The sequence below is a fragment of the Lampris incognitus genome, chromosome 15 (genome assembly GCF_029633865.1).
Source record: "Lampris incognitus isolate fLamInc1 chromosome 15, fLamInc1.hap2, whole genome shotgun sequence".
Classification (NCBI taxonomy): Eukaryota; Metazoa; Chordata; class Actinopteri; order Lampriformes; family Lampridae; genus Lampris; species Lampris incognitus.
Window position 1 is genome coordinate 25,881,283 of NC_079225.1, and position 21,957 is coordinate 25,903,239.

General features: G+C 44.7%; 1 protein-coding gene across 1 annotated transcript; it reads right to left on the reverse strand.

Annotated features, from left to right (window-relative positions):
• Window positions 1-1,822: 1,822 nt before the first annotated feature.
• On the reverse strand, window positions 1,823-21,182 carry LOC130124734 (adenylate cyclase type 3-like). The gene is made up of 20 exons (XM_056294066.1): window positions 17,894-21,182; window positions 17,036-17,185; window positions 13,983-14,119; window positions 13,747-13,858; window positions 13,351-13,478; window positions 12,896-13,054; window positions 12,095-12,260; window positions 10,869-10,976; window positions 10,565-10,656; window positions 10,176-10,337; window positions 8,078-8,165; window positions 6,418-6,534; window positions 5,486-5,757; window positions 5,251-5,332; window positions 4,868-5,026; window positions 4,112-4,258; window positions 3,431-3,547; window positions 3,205-3,331; window positions 3,004-3,128; window positions 1,823-2,834 (listed from the first exon to the last, which is right to left on the reverse strand). The coding sequence occupies exons 1-20, from the start codon at window positions 18,542-18,544 to the stop codon at window positions 2,649-2,651; spliced, it is 3,285 nt and encodes a 1,094-aa protein (XP_056150041.1). The 5' UTR covers window positions 18,545-21,182; the 3' UTR covers window positions 1,823-2,648.
• Between the last annotated feature and the right edge of the window lie 775 nt (window positions 21,183-21,957).

Here is a 21,957-nt window from a genome sequence, read left to right on the forward strand (position 1 = left end):
GGGATCCTGGTTCGAATCCTTGTGTTGCCTCCAGCTTGGTTGGGTGTCCCCACAGACACAATTGGTCGTCTGTGGGTGGGAAGCCGGATGTGGGTATGTGGCCTGGTTGCTCTGCACTAGTACCTCTTCTGGTCGGTCGGGGCGCCTGTTCGGGAGGGAGGGGGAACTGGGGGGAATAGCGTGATCCTCCTACGCGCTATGTCCCCCTGGCAAAACGCGTCACTGTCAGGTGAAAATAAGTGGCTGGTGACTCCACATGTATCGGAGAAGGCATGTGGTAGTCTGCAGCCCTCCCCGGATTGGCAGAAGGGGTGGAGCAGTGACCAGAAGACTCAGAAGAGTGGGGTAATTGGCTGGATACAATTGGGGAGAAAATTCCAAAAAAAAAAAAATTATGTATGCCATTATTATATGTTAAAGTTACTATTGAGCCTTTTGCCTCATAAATTGAAATAAGCGTGATGGTGACTCATGGTTACTCTTACTGGACGGTTTCCAACATGAACACTGGACATTTCCTAGCTCCATTACATCATTTTGTTGTTGGGTAATTTTGCTTTCCCATATTTTGAGGTGGAATTACATAAGTCAGTCATGGGTATCCACTTTATCAGTCTGCTTTTCAATACCTCGTGACAAAGGACTGAAACATGCACTACTACTATTTTTGGCTGCTCCCATTAGGGGTCGCCACAGCGGATCATCCATTTCCATTTCTTCCTGTCCTCTGCATCGTGCTCTGTCATACCAGCAACCTGCATGTCCTCCCTCACTACATCCATAAACATCTTCTTTGGCCTTCCTCTTTTCCTCTTCCCTGGCAGCTCCATATTCAGCATCCTTCTCCCAATATACCCAGCATATCTCCTCCACACATGTCCAAGCCATCTCAATCTTGCCTCTCTTACTTTGTCTTCAAACCGTCCAGCCTGAGCTGTCCCTCTAATATATTCAATCCTAATCCTGGTCTTCTTCATCACACCCAGTGAAAATCTTAGCATCTTCAACTCTGCCACCTCCAGCTCCACCTCCTGTCTTTTCATCAGAGTCCCCAAACCATATAACATAGCTGGTCTCACAATCATCTTGTAAACCTTCCCTTTAACTCTTGCTGGTACCCTTCTGTTGCAAATAATTCCTGACACTCTTCCCCACCCACTCCACCCTGCCTGCACTCTCTTCTTCACTCTTCTGCACTCCCCGTTACTTTGGACAGTTCACCCCCAGTATTTGAACTCATACGCCTTCGTCGCCTCTACTAATTGCATCCTCACCATTCCACTGTCCTCCCTCTCATTCACGCATATGTATTCCATCTTGCTCCTACTGACTTTCATTCCTCTTCTCTCCAGTGCATACCTCTACCTCTCCAGGCTCTCCTCCACCTGCACTCTACTCTTGCTACAGATCGCAATGTCATCCTGCAAACATCATAGTCCACGGAGATTCCTGCCTGATCTTGTCCGTCAACCTGTCCATCACCATTGCAAACAAGAAAGGGCTCAGACCCGATCCTTGATGTAATCCCACCTCCACCTTGAACCCATCTGTCATTCCAACCGCACACCTCACCATTGTCACATTTCCCTCATACATATCCTGCACCACTCCTACATACTTCTCTGCAACTCCTGACTTCCTCATACAATACCACACCTCCTCTCTCGGCACCCTGTCGTATGCTTTCTCTAAATCTACAAAGATACAATGTAACTCCTTCTGGCCTTCTCTATACTTATCCATCAACATTCTCAATGCAAACATTGCATCTGTAGTGCTCTTTCATGGTATGAAACCATACTGTTGCTCGCTAAAGGACTGAAACATAAGAATCTTTATTAATGCCAAGATAAACAAACTTACAGGAATTTGTCTTGGTGACATTGGTGCACAGATATTTTGACAACTTGCACTTGCCAAGTACAGGGATGACAGGACCACACCTACAGTACACACAGTATGGCTACAGCTGCAGAGGGAATAAAAACAATTTAACAATATATATCTGTCTGATCTGATGAATCAATTGCATAGTGGCATATATGCAATGTGCATTCTGAAATGTTTGCCTATATTCCTGAGTTATATGCAAATATGTAAGTGGTTATGATAGCTGCAGAAAATCGTTTAATTTACATTTGTCTAGTTCCACTTGTTTTATGTAGCTACAGAGCTTATGACAGGCGAAATCAATGAACACATATGAGAGAAATGGAGTGATATGCACGTCTATCTATCCATCCATTCCATTATCCAAGCTGCTTATCCGAATTAAGGTCACAGGATGCTGGAGCCTATCCCAGCAGTCATTGGGTGGCAGGCAGGGAGACACCCTGGACAGGCCACCAGTCCATCACAGGGCCAACACATTGACACCAAGGGACAATTTTAGCATAGTTGATTCACCTGACCTACATGTCTTTGGACTGTGGGAGAAAACCGAAGAACCTGGAGGAAACCCACGCAGACATGGGGAGAACATGCAAACTCCACACAAAGGATGACCTGGGATGACCCCCAAGGTTGGACAATCCTGGGGTTCGAACCCAGGACCTTCTTGCTGTGAGGTGACTGCACTAACCACTGCGCCACCGTGCCGCCATGTCTATCTATTCTTGTGTTAATGCTGCTTCAGCAAATGAAATTGGTCAGGAGTGGTCTGCTATTTGGTGTGGAAGGTTAGTGGTCATCGGTGCAAGTCCATTGCTACTTGATTTGTCTTTGCCTTTCATGAAGAAGGTTAGCAGCTCCCCTTTCCCTTTGACAAAGATGGGTCCTCTTCGGACGAAACGGAAGCCATACTCCTTCAGGATGTCATAGCAGTCCTCAACCACCTGAGGAAATAGCAGACCAAAACATCACAAACCAACGGGGTGATTAAGAGAGGAGAACGAAGACAAGTGATTGAGATAAGGAAAAACAGAGTTGGAAAAAAAAGTGAGAAGACTTCCGAACTAAGTGTATTTGTGCATGTGCTTGTTTATGTGTACACGTGTGCTCCACCTGGATGTTGCCCATCACCCCGGTAGATTCCATTCTGCTGGCCACGTTGACCGTGTTGCCCCAGATGTCATAGTGAGGTTTCCGAGCCCCAATAACTCCTGCGAGTACTCCCCCCTTATTCAGACCTGAAGGAAGAAGAAATGAAAATGTAAACACACTAATTGTGTATGTGCCGACATCTTCACACACAAACATACTGACCTATGCGGAGCATAAAGTTATTGAAGGATTGCTTGTTGAGGTTGTTGAGGGTGACTTTCATGGCCAAGGCAAAGTCAGCTAGGTCAGCCAGGTGCTGCCAGCGCTCAATCAGTGACTGGTCCTCAGGCTGGTTAAAGAAAACAGATAACCATCATCATCATTATCATCATCATATACAACTGTAGCTTAGTGCAAGTGCTTTGTTTCATGCGGTGTGGCATTGTACCCTCTGGCTGCAAAGGCCATTAGTGTTGCTCCCTGGAGTTACTCCTGAGGCAGCCATGTAGGTGCTTCCTATGGTCTTGATCTTAGTGATACAGCGGAACTCATCTCTGTCCAACAACTGGTGGAAAAGAGTTTATTCCAGTTAGCGAGTAGAGAAGCCTCCCCCCCCTATCCTTCTTGGTTCCTCTAGAACAACGTGAGGCATGTAGGCTCTCCAGACTTAATGGCAATGATGAAAAATGGTTTCTACTTATCTCACTCTTGAATGGTTTGGGGCTATGGAACAGAACATGCACATTGGATGTTAGAAGACGAGGGTCTGATTATATTTTAATGCCTATTATTGCAGGCTGCTGCCACTTGAAAATTTAATTTTGATCATATCTGCTTCTATTGTTGCTGACGCTATTAGTGCGAGAGAGATAATATAGAAAAAGAGTGGGAGTTGGCGAATGTTTAAATGAGAGTTACTTTCCCTTTGTTCTTTTGTGAAAGGTTAATAAACGAATCGATATTTGTGTGTGTGTATGTATGTATGTGTGTCTGTCTGTCTGTCTGTCTGTCTGTCTGTCTGTCTGTCTATCTATCTATCTATCTATCTATCTATCTATTTAGCTATCTATCTATCTAGCTATCAAGCTATCCATCCATTCATCCATGTAGAGACACTGCAGTGACTCACACTGTCGAAGTCGGAGATGATCTCATTAAGAATCCGCAGACACTCGATGCCACCATTGTTGATGCTTTCCTCGGTGTAGAAGTCAGAAAAGTTGGGTATCGAGGCAAACATCACACCTATCTCATCGTAGGAATGGCTGTACAGCTCCTAAGGGTGAAACAAGTAGGCGGTTGACAAGATTATTGTTTGATTTCCCTCTTGCCCATTCCTTTCCTTACAGCGGTCAAGTTACATTTCTATCCTGGTGCCTTATTTTGACTTTCCCTCCACTTTTCATTCTCCTCTAACTCGTGCTATTTTTAAACATATAAACACATACACACATGCAAACATACACAGACACACACAATCATGCCCTTACACATTTGCTTTCCTATACTCGTAGGATCCTTATCAACTACATTAATTCCCTAGACCCTAGCCCCTAACCATAACTTTAACCATCAGAACTACATGCCTAACCTTAACCCATAACTTAAATTTAACCTAATCCTAATTCTAACCTTAAAGCCTAAACCCATGTCCTAACCCTAAAATAGACCCTTAAAGAAGTGAGGATTGGCCAAAATGTCCTCATTTTGCAAAAATGTCCCCACTCCATGGTTAAAAACTCAAATTGGGTCCTAACAAATATAGATGTACAAGAAAACACACACACACACACACACACACACACACACACACACACACACACACACACACACACACACACACACACACACACACACACACACACACACACACACACACACATACTTCATCTCTCTTCTTGGAGCCCAGGAAGTGTTTTGCTACATGCTCAGGCAGCATGTTGGTGACCAGTGCCTCATTCCAGCGCCTCATCTCATACACCCTCTCTTTCTGGTCATGCACCCTGATTTTCCACAGGAACAGCTTCCGTGACTGATGTTCCACCTACGGATAGGTTTGAGTGCACGTGTTTGATAGAGTTTGAAAAGGATAAAAGTCAGTTAGACATATGATTTTTAGCGAAAACTTCTGGGGTGAAATATGTGTCATTTTGATTCTACAAAACACATAACAGTTTTGTTTCATTTGTAGCAATAATCGAGTTACAGACAGGCTGTGGGTCAGCGATGTGGGACACTGTGTAGGTGTACAGGAAAAAAATTACTCACATGCCGCGCAAAATAGTAGAAGCTTATCATCATAACGATGATCATTATTGTCATCAGGTACTTGGATGGCACCATGGAAGTTCTAGAGAGGGAGAGAGGGAGAGAGGAAACATGGAAACAAAGTGGATTTTGTTGTTTCATTAAAAAAGTTTTTCATAAAAATATTTAAAAATTACATGTTTATTCATGCCAAGTGTGTGGATGTTAGCACGGATCTGAATTACCGGCTTCTCACCTGTAGGTGGAAAACCGTATGAAGTCATTCAGGTCATAGATATCGCACCAGCTGTAGATGTTGACGGCCCCGGTTGCAGTGACGACCATCGCCATTAGCCCCAATTTAACCAGGTGGCTGACCTGCACCAGCACGGCGGTCGCTATGAGTGACATCACTGCCATGAAGGTGTAGTGCTTTGGGTTCTCTGCACAGCCCTGGTCAACTAGTGACTCCAGGGTCAGCCCAGAGCTAGTGTTGTGGAGCTGCAGTAGTGGCGGGACACAACTCAACTGTAACATCAAAAACAAGATGGAAACAGTACAACAGAAGGTCAGAGGGGATGAGCTGCAAAACATCAGTGCACACTGGCATAGTGAGAGGCAGTGTGCTTTGTGCACCGCTGTCATCTGTCAAGTTGTTTCTTGCAAGTACAACATCACAAAAACCAAGATGCAACATGGGGGGACACAACAACATGGACTTCAGAGACAGCCCTACTAACTGGTTGGCATCAGATGGTGAGGTGAGAGTAATCTTGCTTGGAATAGCAACATAAGAACGACTTCTCTGGAATAGATAAGCACGTTGAAACCTTATTTATAGGGTTTTCCAGAGTATTCCAGAGTTATCATGTGTGGCTGTCACCTGGTGGACTACATGATGTGTGCAGACAGAGGAATTAATGTTCACTGCAGTGAGCCTCTATTCCTATCTGACCAAAAGGCAGCGGTGTGTGATACACTCTTTCCCTGTGGGGTTTCACAAATGAGCTTGCAGGGAGAGACAGACAGCTAAAGAGCTATAATGGATCCCATTGGGAACAGGTAGTCAGACACATGAAAGGCACTGGCAGGTTAAGGAGGAGGAAAAAGAGGGAACACACACACACACACACACACACACACACACACACACACACACACACTACACAGGAAATGTGACAGTCATACCATGTCCGCGATCACAGCCATGGTAAGAACAAAGATTGCTGCCATGGCCCACGTGTTTCTCGCCCACCTTGTACGATCAATCCACATTGAGAAAGACACCAGCCTTTTGGGGGACATCTGTGTCACGCATATGCATTCACACACACACACACACACACACACACACACACACACACACACACACACACACACACACACACACACACACACACACACACACACACACACACACACACACGCCATCAGCAGGACAAAAATACGTGTAATCATAATATAATACCAACAATGGTGAAGTGTGTGAAAACATCAAATAGCAATGAAGACCATTAGCTTAACTGGTTCAGAGGAGTTGACAGAAACCAAGTAAGCACAGCTTGTGTGTTTGCTCAGTTTAAAAATTATTCAAGCAAATTGAAAGCATATTTGACTAATCAGAATGCTGGACTCCCTATACTGAAATTACACATTGTATAATACAGTTGATAGAGGACATTCTTTGCAGTGGTTATGGGTATGATGTTGCAGTTGGTATGCTGTGAAACCAACAAAAAACTGACAAGTGCGTGCCCCCCCCTCCCACACACACACACACACACACACATACGCACACACACAGGACCTCTCCTGGTCCTCACGTCACTGCACTCTCCAAGAAGGCCCAGCAGCATCTTCACTTCCTGCGGCATCTGAAGGCGGCGAGTCTCCCCCCACCCATCCTCATCACATTCTACAGAGGCACCATAGAGAGAATTCTGACCAGCTGTATCACTGTCTGGCATGGGAATTGCAAGACCTCCGACCGCAAATCCCTACAGCGGCTAGTGAAGACAGCTGGAAAGATCATAAGAACTGCTCTCCCATCCATCCAGGCCATCTATGACGCACAGTGCACCCAGAAGGCTCTCAGCATCGTGAAGGACTCCACCCACCCTTCCCACATCCACTTCACCCTCCTACCCTCTGGCAGGAGGTACCAGAACATCTGTGCTGCCTCCACCAGACTATGCAACAGTTTCATTCCTCAGGCCGTGAGGTTTCTCAACAGCCTGAACACTTAGACCTTCCATAAAATGACTTTTTAGCCGTCTTACTCACTGCCCGTGTCAGGTGTGCTTGTGATGTTTAGGTCTGTGAAATAATTTTTGTTTTTAATGCACTATTTGTTTTTAATATTTATTGCGTGTTATTTGTTTTATGTGGCACTGTGGTCCATGTGAAACATAATTTTGTTCCCTCGTATGTATGAGACATACATATAAGGCAATGACAATAAAAGCAGTCTAAATCTAAATTATATGACCTTCGCAGTCACCAGATCTCAACCCAATTGAACACCTATGGGAGATTTTGGACTGACGCGTTAGACAGTGCTCTCCACCACCATCATCAAAACACCAAATGAGGGAATATCTTTTGGAAGAATTGTGTCCATCCCTCCAGTAGAGTTCAGAGACTTGTAGAATCAATGACAAGGAGCATTGATGATGTTCTGGAGGCTCGTGGTGGACCAACACCTTACTAAGACACTTTATGTTGTTTTTTCCCCTTAATTTGTCACCCATCTGAATATAAGACAACAATTTATCTCAGCCATCATGCAATAAAATTGTCATCTGCCCTCAGCATCACAAGTTCCATCATCACTTTAAAACAGGCTCACCTTAGGGAAGATGGCAGCCAGGGAACAGACAGTGAGGATGAGCAGTAGCACCTCTCCTATAGCCAATGTCACATAATTCACAGTCAGCCTGGCACAGGAGGAGACATTCAAATCAAGTCAAGTCAAGTCAAGTGGGTTTTTATTTGTCCCCAGAGGGGCAATTGTTGTGTAGCAGCGGCAACATTCAAACACACAAACACTCCACAGAACACATAAGGCAAATAAATACAACATGTAGTGAGGAGAACAAAGCCAACAAAAATCAATGCAACAGTAAACAGTGTTAACAGTGTTTATCAAGGTGGAGCTGGTATTACCTCTTATTGTTGGAGTTTAGCAGTGAAATGGCTGAGGGAATGAAGGAGTGTTTGTATCTATTGGTTTTGACTACTGAGTATTTAAGCGGAAACCAGAAAGCAAGGTCTGAAACTCTAGGTGCAGGGGGGGGGTGCTGTCAGACAGGATGGGTTCTGCTTTCCTTAACATCCGTTTGTTGTATAAATCAGATAGACTTTTCTGTTGGGTACCTGTGATGCTACTGCAGACCTTGATCACCTTTGTTAGTGCATTTTTCTGTTTAAGGTTGAGCGAGGCATACCAACCGATAAAAGAAAAAGTAATAACCGACTCAATGAAAGATCTGTAGAACAAAGTCAACAGGGACCTGTCGACACCGAACTTAGCTTCCTCGGAGAAAAAAGGCACTGCTGGCTTTTTTTCCCCCTGATTTTTCCCTTTTTCTCCCAATTTAGTGGCCAATCGATCCCTATTTTAGTTCAAACACCCACCCTGCATGCGTTTGCCAACTGCATCTCTCTGGCCGGCAGTCTCGAAGGAGACGCCTCGCCCCTACTGCTGGCTTTTTTTGCATAGCAAATTGGTATTACAATCCATGTTCAGCTTGTTATCAATTAGTGCCCAAGTACTTGTATGACTTCACAATTTCAATCTCATGACCATCAATCTTAGTGTTGACTGGGTTGGAGGGATTATGTCTAAAGTCAGTACACGTCTTTGGTCTTAGTCACATTTAATTTCAAAAAGGCTCCCTGACACCATTTGGAGAAATAGTCTATGACAGGACCAAGGGACATTTCATTCTCCTTCAGGAGGCTCACTATCACCGTGTCATCTGCAAATTTCACAATGTGATGATTTTTGAACTCACTGCGGCAGTCCTTAGTGTACAGGATGTATAGGAGAGGAGAGGGGACACAGCCCCGAGGGGAGCCGGTTGATGTGGAAGTCAAGCCAGAAAAGAGTCCATTCACTCTCACTCTCTAAGATGTGTTGGTGAGGCAGTCCAAAATCCATCCAACAATGTTGGTGTCCAACCCAAAACGTTCCACAAGCTTCTGCACAAGCAGGTGAGGCTGTATGGTATTGAAGGCTGATGAGAAGTCTATGAACAACAGTCTGGCATAGTTCTTACTACCCTCTAAGTGACTGTGAATGAAGTTAAGCAGAGTTATGGTTGCATCCTGAACCCCCGTTGGTTCGATATGCAAACTGTAACGGGTCGAGAAGATGCTCCGTCCTGCCCAGAAGTTATTTTTTAATCAGTTTTTCAAATGACTTCATAACAAGAGAGGTTAAAGCTACAGGTTTATAGTCATTCAAAGTCTGAGGATGGCTCTTTTTTGCAATGGGAACTACTGTAGATTGTGCCCATAGATTGGGGACCTTTTGATGACAGAGTGACATAGGGCCTATTTGAACAGCACAGTGGGACAGCAGATGGCTACCAATGTCATCAGGGCCAGGTCTTGTTCGAGCTTTACAGTGTTTAAAAGTATTCGCAACACTCTGTACAGAAAAGAAAGAGACAGGTTGACTAGAGTTCAGTAGGTTGTGTTTTGAAATAGCAGTTTTAAAACACAACCTTAAAATTCATCCCTGGTCAGTTCTCCACATGCTCTATGTATTTACATGCACCCATGCTTTCCAGGTGACACACTTGGTCCAACACATTGACACAATTGGTATATACGGACTCATGGTCTGTGAGCACTTTGACGTCTGAATTGTAGCACATGGTGTTATCGTACAAAACGGAAGAAGCAGTGCGACACATGTGGTGTAGGGTGTTAAAACTCACTGTGGGTCTATAAGCACCTCCATGGCTGTGATGAAGAAGAGCACCATGCAGCAGCAGCAGAAGGCCACTCCGCTCCGCTTCTCCTTATCTGAAGAAAAGCGCGCTTCTAACTCCCCATCCACAAAACAAAGTGACAGAGGGTTGATTTGATGTTCCCTCATACTTCATATGGAGAAAAAGAGAGGAAGCATATGGTGAAAGGGTAACATTGAAAAGGTGTGTGTGTGTGTGTTATAGGGGGATATAAAGTGACACTGTTCTCAGTCTGGTGTATCCAGCTAATCTTTCAGGGAGCCATCAAGTTTAAGTAAATTCTTTACAAAACTAATTTCACTAAAGACTTTTTTTTTTCCCATTGCAGCTCTATTTCTGTCCTCCTCTTTGTTTACATTTCTTGGTTCTCTCGCTCCAGCAGTTCCTGGTGTAGTCGTCTGTTGATATCCAGATCCCCAAACATCTTAATCCTCTGAGAGGTCATTACCTTGGTAACAGAGAAGGAGGCATGCTAAGAACTTGTGCTGCCAGGATATTTCAAAGAATGTCTGCAAGTCTATGCATAGAGACAGCATTGCGGCAAAGTATTGAAATCAACTAATTGATAAACCTACTGATCAATATCCGTGTATAAATTAATGCTAGTTCAAGGCTTATGGTTGAAATGGTATAAAAAAGGAGGATGTTTTGTCGTTTTACCTCTTGTTTAGATTCAGTGGGCGTGGCACGACGAGAGCTACAGTTCCCACTGGTTGTTGCAGTGTCAATCAACTGGTTTGAATTTTTATTGGACAATGTGCCTGGTTTCTGAGGGAGGAAAGAAACGTCGGTCAAAGAAACCACAAGGGAAGAAAATGAGTATAACGAGGGAACAGCTGAAAGACATGTATTGAAGGGAAATTATGCTTGACTTTTTTCGTTTACCTCAGCGATATTAAAGGTGACTTAACGGTACGGATTGAAACAAAGTAAATGGCTCAAAGCCGCAATGCTTCCTAGATTTCTGCTTTCAGAAAATGTGGAGGCCGGGCAGGCTTAGTTGTTTCTCATGCTATTTAACACTTTGTCCCCCCGAAAGCCTTGCCCCCTTTTTTTTTACGAATTTTTTTTGGCATTTTCCACCTTTGATAGTGATAGGAGAGGGAGAGACAGGAAAGGCAGGGGAGAGAGAGGGGATGACATGCAGCAAAGGGCCCAGGCTGGAGTCGAAACCTGGCCGCTGCAGTGAGGACTCAGCCTTATGTGGTACGTGCTCCACCAGTTGAGCCACTGGGGTGCCCCAAGCCTTGCACTTTGCAGCAAGTTAGGTTATGCCACGATTGCAGCAAATGATATCTGCTGAGGGTGTTCGATGGAAGATGTCAGCAAATGTGTTATGCATCTGCTACCTCTCTATTTGAATCTGCTTATTTTGATTGCTTTGATGTGTTCTTGTTATTCACATTGCTCAACCACAGAAGTCAGGATTGAAGTAGAATTACACATTGTGCCTTTAATTAGTGTGGATCATTATGTGATGCTCAGTTTCATAGACGAACTCAGGAAATGCTGGATTACTTGTGCATTCATTGGCTGATGTAAACATATACATAAAATATGTATTTATTCCAGTAATAGTAGCTCTTGGAAGAGAGGAACCAGGTTTGCTATTTTTACAAATAAGATGGATGCTACTTTGATTGAAATTCTGTAATTACGGCAACAACACGTTTTACATACTGTTTACCAGTGTAGATGGGTAGGAAATTAAACAAAAACATGGCAAAGATTAGCAAACATCTCAATAATGCCTGCATTTTCCTATAGGATAATATTAAAATAAAAAAGTAATAAAAGATATAGTAGTGACAAGACCAGCAAAAAATAAAAATCTAAGCTAAATTGGTGATTTTAATTTATAAAGAGTGAAGCTAATAGCCACTAACATTTCCGCTGAGTCCGCTGGCCTGCGTTGTCTCTTTAGGTACTCTGACCAGGTAAGTCTCAATACCCTTCTCCAGCAAGTACTCACACCTATCTCCACCGTTCCCTGGCTCCAAATCAAACTCTCCATGAAGACACTCCATGGTTGCCTGGGAAATATGAACTCGCCTGAGGAAAATACACCACATTTGAGAAAGAAATACACACAAACTAGGCCACACACACACTAGCCTGCCTAACCGTAACCACAATTGTAACCGTAGCCTAAACCTAACCCCCATCCCAGAAATAACTCCTCATGGGAACCAGGAAAATGTCCCAACAAGGTATCCTGTTTCTGATTTTACTATCCTTGTGGGAGGATAGATAAACACACACATCCACACACACACACACGCACACACAAGGAGAATTACTCTCACATGTAACTGTGTGTTTGTGTTTAAATGGACACATATCTACAGCTCAAAACAAAAGCACAACAAATTTGTCAAATTAAAGCTCAAATCCATGACATTTCTCCATTAATAAACCATCATTTCATCCATTTAGACCATCTTAACCATGGTTGGAGACAGTCTCCGGTCTTTGTGCACTGCTTTTTCAAATGTTTTGATCGGGACACATCAGCTGATACAGCAGCAAACTATAAGATTACATCTGAATGCCTGTCCAACTGAATTGCCACATCATCATCATGTTTCAAATTGATAAAAAAACCACTTATCAATGAAGAAAAGTTGGCAGGTTTCAGCTTTAACGCACTCTGATTGATCACCATGACAACAGCATCCTTCTCTCACCCAGGGATCCCTCCCGATTCCATCTTGTTGGCTACGGTGACATCTGTGGACCAGACGTCAAACTGCCATCTCTTCTGACCCAGCACTCCCCCCAGAACGGTGCCAGTGTGGACTCCCACCCGCATGTCCACCTCTGTCTTGGTCTTTTCCCGTACATACCTGGAAGAAAAAGGAGAGTGCAGGGTCTCTACTGTACTCTTCTGAGGTCACACTGAGCCGTATTTCTGCTTAGTTTCCATTTACTTATTGTTAGTTTTTGCTAACGCTGCACCTGCTCTCTTGACTTCTTCGGTCCTATCCCCCTTCCTACTCCTCATTGCATCTTCAGGATGTAATGTAGACTAACTCATCCATTCCTCCTTCTCCTCATCCCTCCATTGTTCGATTGTTACGCACAAGAACCTCTTGTTCCTTTCTTTCCTACTTCCCCTTTCCTATTTCCCTTCATTACTCACGAAATTGCCTTCACCATGGCTAGACCCATCATAATGGAGCAGGCAGCGTGGTCTTCTCTGTAGTCGGGAAGACCGCAGATACAGTAGTAGCAGTCTCCCAGGATCTTAATCCTCAGCTGGTGGTGTTGCTGCAAGACCAAGGCAAAGAGAGACCACAAGAAGATTTGTGATAATTTACAGCTGATTCTAGTTACATTTATAAGAAGAAATGCCATCTGAAATATATGAAACCGAATATTGACAACAGCCAAAATATTCTTCTGATGTTTAACATGCTTTCTACCAACACCAGTATTTCTACTCTTATGTCCTGAACTAAGCTGATTGTTGCCATGCAGTTGTTGTGGTCATTTGAAGAGTCAGTAGAACAGAATAGAATAGAATAGAAAGACTCACTGCTGCCAGTTTATCAAAGCGGGCAAACAGCTCATTTAGCAGCTTTACCAGCTCCTGGGCACTACAGGCTGACGACAGCTGCGTGAAGCCCACAATATCAGCAAAAAGGATACTGGAACAAAAGTGGGGAAGGTAGAGCATGACATTTCACTTAATTAAAGTCGGTACAATCGTACCAAAATGCAAACAATTGCGATTCTTTCTAAAAGCATGCTTGAAATTAATTTGCAGCTGACCTGACGTTTTCATGGCGGTACATGTACATAGTGTTGAACTGCTGTTGCTGGACCTCGTTCTGGTTGGCTTGCTCCTTCATGCCCTGCAGCATCTCATCCGCTATGTGTTTGGGCAGGATGGACAACAACAACTCCTCCTGCAAGGAGACACAGTTCAGTGATGGAGTCATTTCATGTGAAGCACTTTGTGTCTTCGGATGAGAAAGGAGCTATAGAAATGCAGTCATGGTAGTTGATGGTGTGCGTTTAGTAAGTGCACGTGTGCGTATGGGTGTATGATGCTCTATAATAAAGTTACTGTCATACACTCAATGCTTCCTCGAATCATGATTAAAGGATCCACCCCACACCTAAATGAATGAGCTTTGTTTGTTTTTTTTGGATTTTTCCCCGTTTTGCTCCCCAATTGTACTTCCGAGCTGTCCCGGTCGCTGCTCCACCCCCTCTGCCAATCCGGGGAGGGCTGCAGACTACCACATGCCTCCTCCCATATATGTGGAGTCGCCAGCTGCTTCTTTTCACCTGACAGTGAGGAGTTTCGCCAAGGGGATGCAGCACATGGGAGGAGCACGCTATCCCCCCCCGAACAGTCACCCCAACCGACCAGAGGAGGCGCTAGTGCAGTGACCAGGACATATACCCACATCCGGCTTCCCACCTGCAGACACGGCCAATTGTGTCTGTAGGGATGCCCGACCAAGCTGGAGGTAACACGGGGATTTGAACCGGTGATCCCCGTGTTGGTAGGCAACGGAATAGACCGCTACGCTCCCGGGCGCTAATGAATGAGCTTTTGACCCTTTTGAGAGGGCATGGTAATTCTGTCTTACTTTGTGTCTGTGCATGCAAACACACCAACAGACCGTTACGCGTCTGTCCATAAGCTTGTACATATGCATAACTAGAGTCCTAGTGGCTCTCACAGATTGCAGGCTAGCACTTTGATTTATTTTGTTTGAATGGCTATACTAATCTTGCAGCAATCCTCATACACAAAACACATTGGGGATTCTGTCTCCCTCTCTCTGCCATCCCATTCTCTCCACGTCTTTCCATAACTTCCCCTGTCGAACCTCGGAGCCAGGAGGAACAATGCCTAGGGATGATATTAACCAGCTAATGAGCAGTGCCTGGTGTTTACCAGACATAGTGGTTGGAGGTCTGCCCAAAGAGTTCAATTTTTGTCTCATCAGACCAGAGAATCTTTTCCCTCATGTTCTCAGTCATTTAAATGTCATTTGGTATGCTTTTCACTGAAGAGTGGCTTCCATCTAGCCACTCTACCCTAGGCTGTATTATCCATATATAGCATCGGGTGAGGGACCGGGGGCACCAAGCAATTTGCCGTGTTGAGGGGCATCAAACGATTAAGATAATGACTAGACTTTTTAAATATTTGTCATATTTTCAATATTAATGGTAGCGTAGTGTGTGATGTGTGTGCATAGCGACTGTGTAGTTGAGTGAGTGTGAGAAAGCAGGCGGCAGAAAAGTGATGGTGAATGCGAGCGGAGCAGAGGAAAAGGTTAGCAGTAAGTTATCAGTCTGGTAGTAAATGCACAGTATAGGCTACAGCAGGGTTTTTCTTAACCTGATAAGGCTTAGGCGCAGAACCCAAGCAGTTTTGGCCACCACCGAAGCCGAATAAATGTAAAATCAATGTGGAGAGCATCAAAACTAACTAAATGACTTTTCCCAGATCTTATGGTTGTAGTTGGTTCCCAGTGGACTTCTTTAGCACATTTGTCTTTAAACTTTTTGGGTGTTCATTTATTATTTGCTCTAGCTTTTACAACGTTTTGTACACAGATATGGTAATAAGAATGGTCCAAAATGATGTGAAATTGCCTATATTTTTACTGAAAAAAGTACAAAATTTCTTGGGGGCACCCCAAACCTCCTGCCAAATACATGCACTTAAGTCTTCCACAAACCAAGGCAAAATGCTTGGATTTTAAGCTATTCCAACATGTGTGCATACAGGCTGGTGTCACATGCTCGCGGACATACAGCACGCACAACGGCACCGCTGCTCAAACACTAATACCCATAGTAAATTTCACCTTTTTATGTGTAAAGTGGTGGGGGGGCACTTCAAGTGTGGTCACCCTAGTATCACACTGTGTTAATCCAGGGATGAGACTCTACAATAAAAGCCTGATTGATGGGAGTGCTGCTGAGATGATCCTTCCAGCAGGTTCTCTCATCTTTGCAGAGGACTTCAGAAGATCTGTTAGAGTGATTGTTGGGTTCTTGGTCACCTCCCTGACCAAGGCCCTTCTTGCCTGGTTACTCAGTTTGATACACAAGTGAGTGCCTTTCTAAACTATTTCCAATCAATTCAATTTGCCACAGGTGGACTCCAGTCAAGTTCTAGACACATCTCAAAGATAATTAAAGCAAACAGGATGATGCACCTGGCCACAATTTGGAGTGCCACAGCAAAGGCCTCGAATACTTATGTAAATGAGCGAGAGTTCCATTTTTCATTATTAATAAATTTGCAAAAATGTCTGAAAACATGTTTTCACTTTGTCATTACAGGTTACTGAGTGTAGATTGATTGGTAAAAATGGCAAATTCATCCATTTAGAATTAAATCTACAATACAAAGTGTGCAAAAACAGAAGCTATATGTGTGTGTAGTAGTTCATACAACCGTTTTAATGTAGGTATATTCTCAGAGTTGAGATGACCCTACTGAGGCAACATCTCTGATGATGGCCCTTCTGATAATAACGATAGTCCCTTGTCATCAGCCTATTAGCCATGAATGGAGCAACAAAAAAAACTTAATTGGAAAGCACAGCGTTCTAGCACATAGACCACATTAACAGGCTGTTCGTATGGGTTTGTATGTTTGTCCGCATCAACATTCATGTCTTGCATCTGTTGAGCAAACAAAATGCATGCAACTTTTAAAATATCACCAAATAAGCTTATTAGGCAAGGTTGCACGTGTGTGGCTATGAGACTGTGTATTTGTGCATGCACTCGGTTACACTTGTATACAACATTGTTTTTGTGTGTGTGTTTCGGCATGACGTAGTTACCTGCTTGGTACTCTGGTCCTCCAAGGTGAGCTTTACCTCTAGGGACTGACGTGCTTCCAAGAAAGCTGTCCTGTACTTCCTGTCTGCCATGTAGTACGACATCACACCAACAGTGGCTGCACACAGGTACAGGACCATATTGGCTACCAGCTGAGGGGAGGGTGAGAGGATTGGTGGAGAAACTGGGAGAATCTGTGAGAAACTGGGGAAAATCTGTGCCTGGCTTTGCGTGGATGGAGCCGATTGTTGTGCAATGTTGCTCAGTAATGGATGTATTAAAACAAAAATATGACTACTCTATAATCCTCTTCAAAAGCTCATGTTTATGGAGTATTTTCTCTTTTAATCACTTTAACCACATATTTTTACTCAACTGCCTCAGCTGGTTCAAATTCGTTATCTTACTGATTTTCTGCTTGTGCTATCCTGTATAAGGTGTTGAATTTGTCACATTTAAAAAAAGGCCTGCAAACCGTGACTAACTGATCGCCTGTATCAACCACAGTACATCAGAGAAAAAATGTAAGTTGAGTATGCATGGATTATTCTAGTCAATTGATTGCACTTAAATACTGCATCAAGGTGAAGTGAAGAGCAAAGAGCTGCATTATCCCTTTCACCCAGTATCCTTACCACGTGACCTTGAGCGCTTCCACATGCGAGTTATTTCTCATTCCCTACAATAAACTGTAGCGTCGGCATATGTACTATACGCACACCTCATTAAACTTTATATCTTTATTCCCCTCTTCTTTGCCCCCCATTCCTATGTCAACACCTCTCAAACCTACATTTTTTTCTCGTTCTTAAAGTTGCAGGGGGTAACTACTTGACACCGAATTTTTTTTTTAAGTTTACCTGTCTCACCAACATGGGCCCCTGTGTACTGTCCTGCAATCTTTGCGCTACGGTGACCCCCAAAACCAAGGTGTGCACACCGCAGGAGAGGGCGGTCAGCAGGAGGAGGGGGACCAGGTCGAGGGGCAGCGTGAGAAAGCAGGAGAAACTGAAAAAGGCCTGCCAGCCCACGGAGTCACTCGCATGGGGGAAATGCCGGTAGTTGAGCCCCATGTAGCACAAGACGTGGACCGCCACCATCAGCCAGAGTACGTACGGCACCGCGCCGCGGGACACGGGCGCCAACGGGAGCTTGCGTACGCGGCACAGCGCGTACAGCGCGGTGTCCGCCGCCAGCCCGATAGCCGCCACGACCACCGTGGCCAGTTTGTCCGCGCTGTACACCGCCGCGCACACGACGATAACGTAGCCGTTGAAAAGAGCGGCGAACATCGCCAACGCCGCCAGGAAGTCCTGTCGCTGGCGGCGGAAGTAGGTCTGGTAAAGCCGCTCCAGGGACCCGGGCGCGAAGGTGAGGCGCGCGGCGCTTGGCAGACAGCGGCAGAACGCGGAGCGGCGCACGGTCAGCCCGTGGACCGCTTCAGAAGGAACCGGGACCGGGTAGTCCGTGGACTGTCCCCTGTCTGTGGTATGGACCCGGTTCAGAGACATGTTCCGTGTCAGAAAAGAGTTCCTTATTTCAGACAAACAGCGGGGAGTCGCGTCGACCAACCTCCGTCATTGTGATTAGTTTTGGAGTTATTAAGGCGACGTGATGGAACTTGGTTAACCTTACGAGCTGTCGTCCTTCCAAGATGGAAACACGGAACAACCTCAAAGCGACCAAAATCCCAAGAAAGAGTGTCCAGGAGCATCGATTTCTGGAGCGTGTCATGATTATTGAGTACAGCTATAACCACATTTTATGTCAAAATATATCCACAACAAATCTCTCACCAGTGGAAATGATTGCTTCGCTTTAGTTTATTATCAGAACGTCGTATAATCTGATAGTTATATCCAGTGCTTAAAGTCTCCTTTTCTCCACAGTCTTGGTCTTACAGTTATGTTCTCTGCCGTTTCCATGGAAAACTTCATGTGAGAAGTGTGCCATTAAGTCCGGTGTATCATCATGGTGCATCATCAAACCGTTATCCAGTCCCCAGCAGTGATCCACATGTGGGTATCCAGTTGTCTTCTCACAGTGTAAAAAAAAGCGCTCAGAGTCATTTACTACCGTTTCGTGTCATTCCAGTTTAACTGAAATAGGCATCATTTACACATACATTTGATTCATAATCACGAGACTATGGATGTACAACGCTATTAATTCTCTTTGAAGATGTTGTCTCTCTATAAAGCAATCCTCCCTCCCCCCCACCTTCCCCCTTTTCCCAGAGAACAAATCCTCTGCTACTGTTGCTAAGACGAGACCAAACCAACTGTGACTTTGCAGTCACATCTTGGGCAAAGTAAGAAAGAGGGTGTGCAGAGGCAAGGAAGGGACGCTACATCTTAAAAGCTGCCCTGCCGACTGTCATCTTTACCCGTCAGCCCTCTGAGGCAATTAATACCTGCTATGGTACATCAGCATCCATCTACAACTGAATCAATGCACAAACACATCAGCATCCCGTTGTCCCCACAGAAAACAATGTTCATACCGTTTGACTGAAAATTGAATACTGTATGTTGACCTGCCACAACATGATTACAAAAATTGTCTAGTGGTAAAGTCGTAAATTAAAAGCAGAAAGAAACTTGCCTTTTGATCCCCACCCCCCCTTCCCTTTTTGACCAGAAGAGGGCATCACGGATTCAAGCGTGTTGACCCGTGAGCACAGCTCATACAGCATCCTTTATTTTATGGTAGTATACCCTTACTTACACGAACGCGCACGTGCACACAGTAAAACTTGGTTAATAATTAAGACACTTTTGGTATTACGATGCTTTTTTTTGTGAGAAGCCTTTGGCCAAATCTTCATGCACCAGCACTTTGCTCTAGTGTGAGATCTCAGCATCCAGTTGAAAAGTCGATTTTTTTAATCAGTGTCCCTCTGTCCATTCGCTTTCAGCGGGGGTTTTCCTACCAGGCCATTCAGAGTCTTAACAATAGCCAAAAGTACAGTCACCGCGACTCCCAGTGTCCCCAGTTTCCCCAGAGCTGCTGTGCCCAGTGCAGCGGCCCCTAGAGCCCCTGCTCCAAGAGGTGCTGCTGCTGCAGTGATTGTTTCCATGCCAATTCCTCTAATTAGGTTATGCCCCGTGAGAAGACCCCCTCGTAGATTCACCTGAGTGTGGAACGGACTCTGTGGTGCACCTAGAATAAATGCCCCTACTGCCACAAGTGTGATTGTCAAAAGTTCCATTGGCGTCAGTGGAATTGGTTTCAGTGACAGACCCCTGGTGGCAAGAACTGCACCTACAATGACTGAAAAAAGGATCACTAAAGTGGTATTTCTAGCCTTAAACTCTGATTTTACTGCAACACTTGCTGCCCCCAGGGAGACCCCTGCAGCTGTAGCCACCCCTAGAATTCCCCCCACACTACCTCGCACCCCTAAAAGAGGAAGTGCTGGCAGAATGGCTCTGAGAGCAATTGAAGATGTTAGTGCAGCCCCAATGGCCACTTTTTGTGCACTGTCTGTCCCCAAACTGACCACAGACACTGTTCCCAGAGCAGCTCCAAGCAGCCCTGCAGCCAGAATCCCCACCCAGAGGACGGACCGTAGCATCAAATACACCTCTGTTTTCAGTCCTCCTGTACCTGCTCCCAAACCTATCAGAAATCCCAACAAAGCCACAACAACAGAGTACAGCAAGACCCTCTCCAAAAGTCGGTACTGGTTCTGACTGTTGGGTCTACTTTTCACCCTCTGTGTCAGGGTCCTCCGGATGACAAAGAGAGCAAAAATGGTTATCCCCATGGTAAATATTCCAATTATGAAGCCCATACGTCCACATACAACACTGACATAGAGAGTGGTGAAGATAATTAACAGAGCTGTAGTCATCTCATTCATATTAGAGTAAGAGTACACGAAAAGGACCATTATGCACTGGACTGTGATGTATATCCATGCTGGAATAAGGCCCCCAAATGTTCCAGTTGCTACAGCAGCCACCACAATTAAGGGCCCTGCTGCACCTTCTGCTAACCATACCTTGGACTCCCTGGACTTGGTCAAAAACCTCATCACTGTGGCAGCAAGGAGGAAACCACTTCCAAGGGAAATTAGGCTTGAGGTGAACATGAGGCATGCTGTCACCACCCCCACCCCTGAGGAGCCCACTCGCTCAGCAGCTACAGCTGCCGCATCCAGTAGAGGCTCCTCCTTCATTAAAGCAGGTTCAACTGCCAGCAGTGCGGATTCTCCAAAGGCAAACCCTGCTGCTGCACTTTGCAGGACGATCTTCAGAGTACCAAAAACACCTTGACGGGAGAGAGGGGGGGGGGGGGGGGAAGATTGGATTGCATTTTTTATTCGAGTATCAAATCCATTTTACCCTTCCGCTGAACCGCTCTTTGCCCTTTTAAGTGCATCTGAGTGTTCAGGCACACTCCGCGCTGAAACTTAAAACCAGGAAGTCTGTCCAAACTTGCAGAAAGAACAACAAACTATTCAACAGAGCATAACTGGCGATGTCAATGAAAAGTTAGCTTGAAAAAGAATCACAACTGCTGATGCTTTACAAATTAAAGTGTTACTTACAGCCTCTCTGTATTCAAAATCATTTTACATGTGCCTTCATAAACACCATAGCAGCTGAGACAAGTTGTCTTTTCTGTCGTTGTGTCAAATTAAGACACAGAGTCGCATGAAAGTTAGACAAGGCTTAATCTATGCTAAATTTTAATTTCTCCTTACATATTTTGGGGAGATATTCAGATCTTACCCTTGTTTATCTCTGCCATCATGAGTTGTGGCTCCCTCCTTTCGTTTAGTTTCGTTTTGTTTCTCTTCTTCGTCTTCTTTTTCTTCTTCGTCTTCTTCTTCTTCCTTTGATGGCGAATTGCAACCGAGCGGATCATTATCGCCCCCAACTGTCGTGTCCTGTGTCTTGTAGATGTAGATAACCGA

Bases quoted from the DNA above. Each gene is read 5' to 3' on its own strand.
- LOC130124734 (XM_056294066.1), bottom strand. From the start codon at position 18,544: ATGTCTCTGAACCGGGTCCATACCACAGACAGGGGACAGTCCACGGAC. The intron at 10,977-12,094 runs GTTAGTGGCTAT...TTCCTCCCTCAG, and splicing joins CCAGCGGACTCAGCGGAAAT to AAACCAGGCACATTGTCCAA. The intron at 5,758-6,417 runs GTATGACTGTCA...TTGATGTTACAG, and splicing joins TGGCTGTGATCGCGGACATG to TTGAGTTGTGTCCCGCCACT.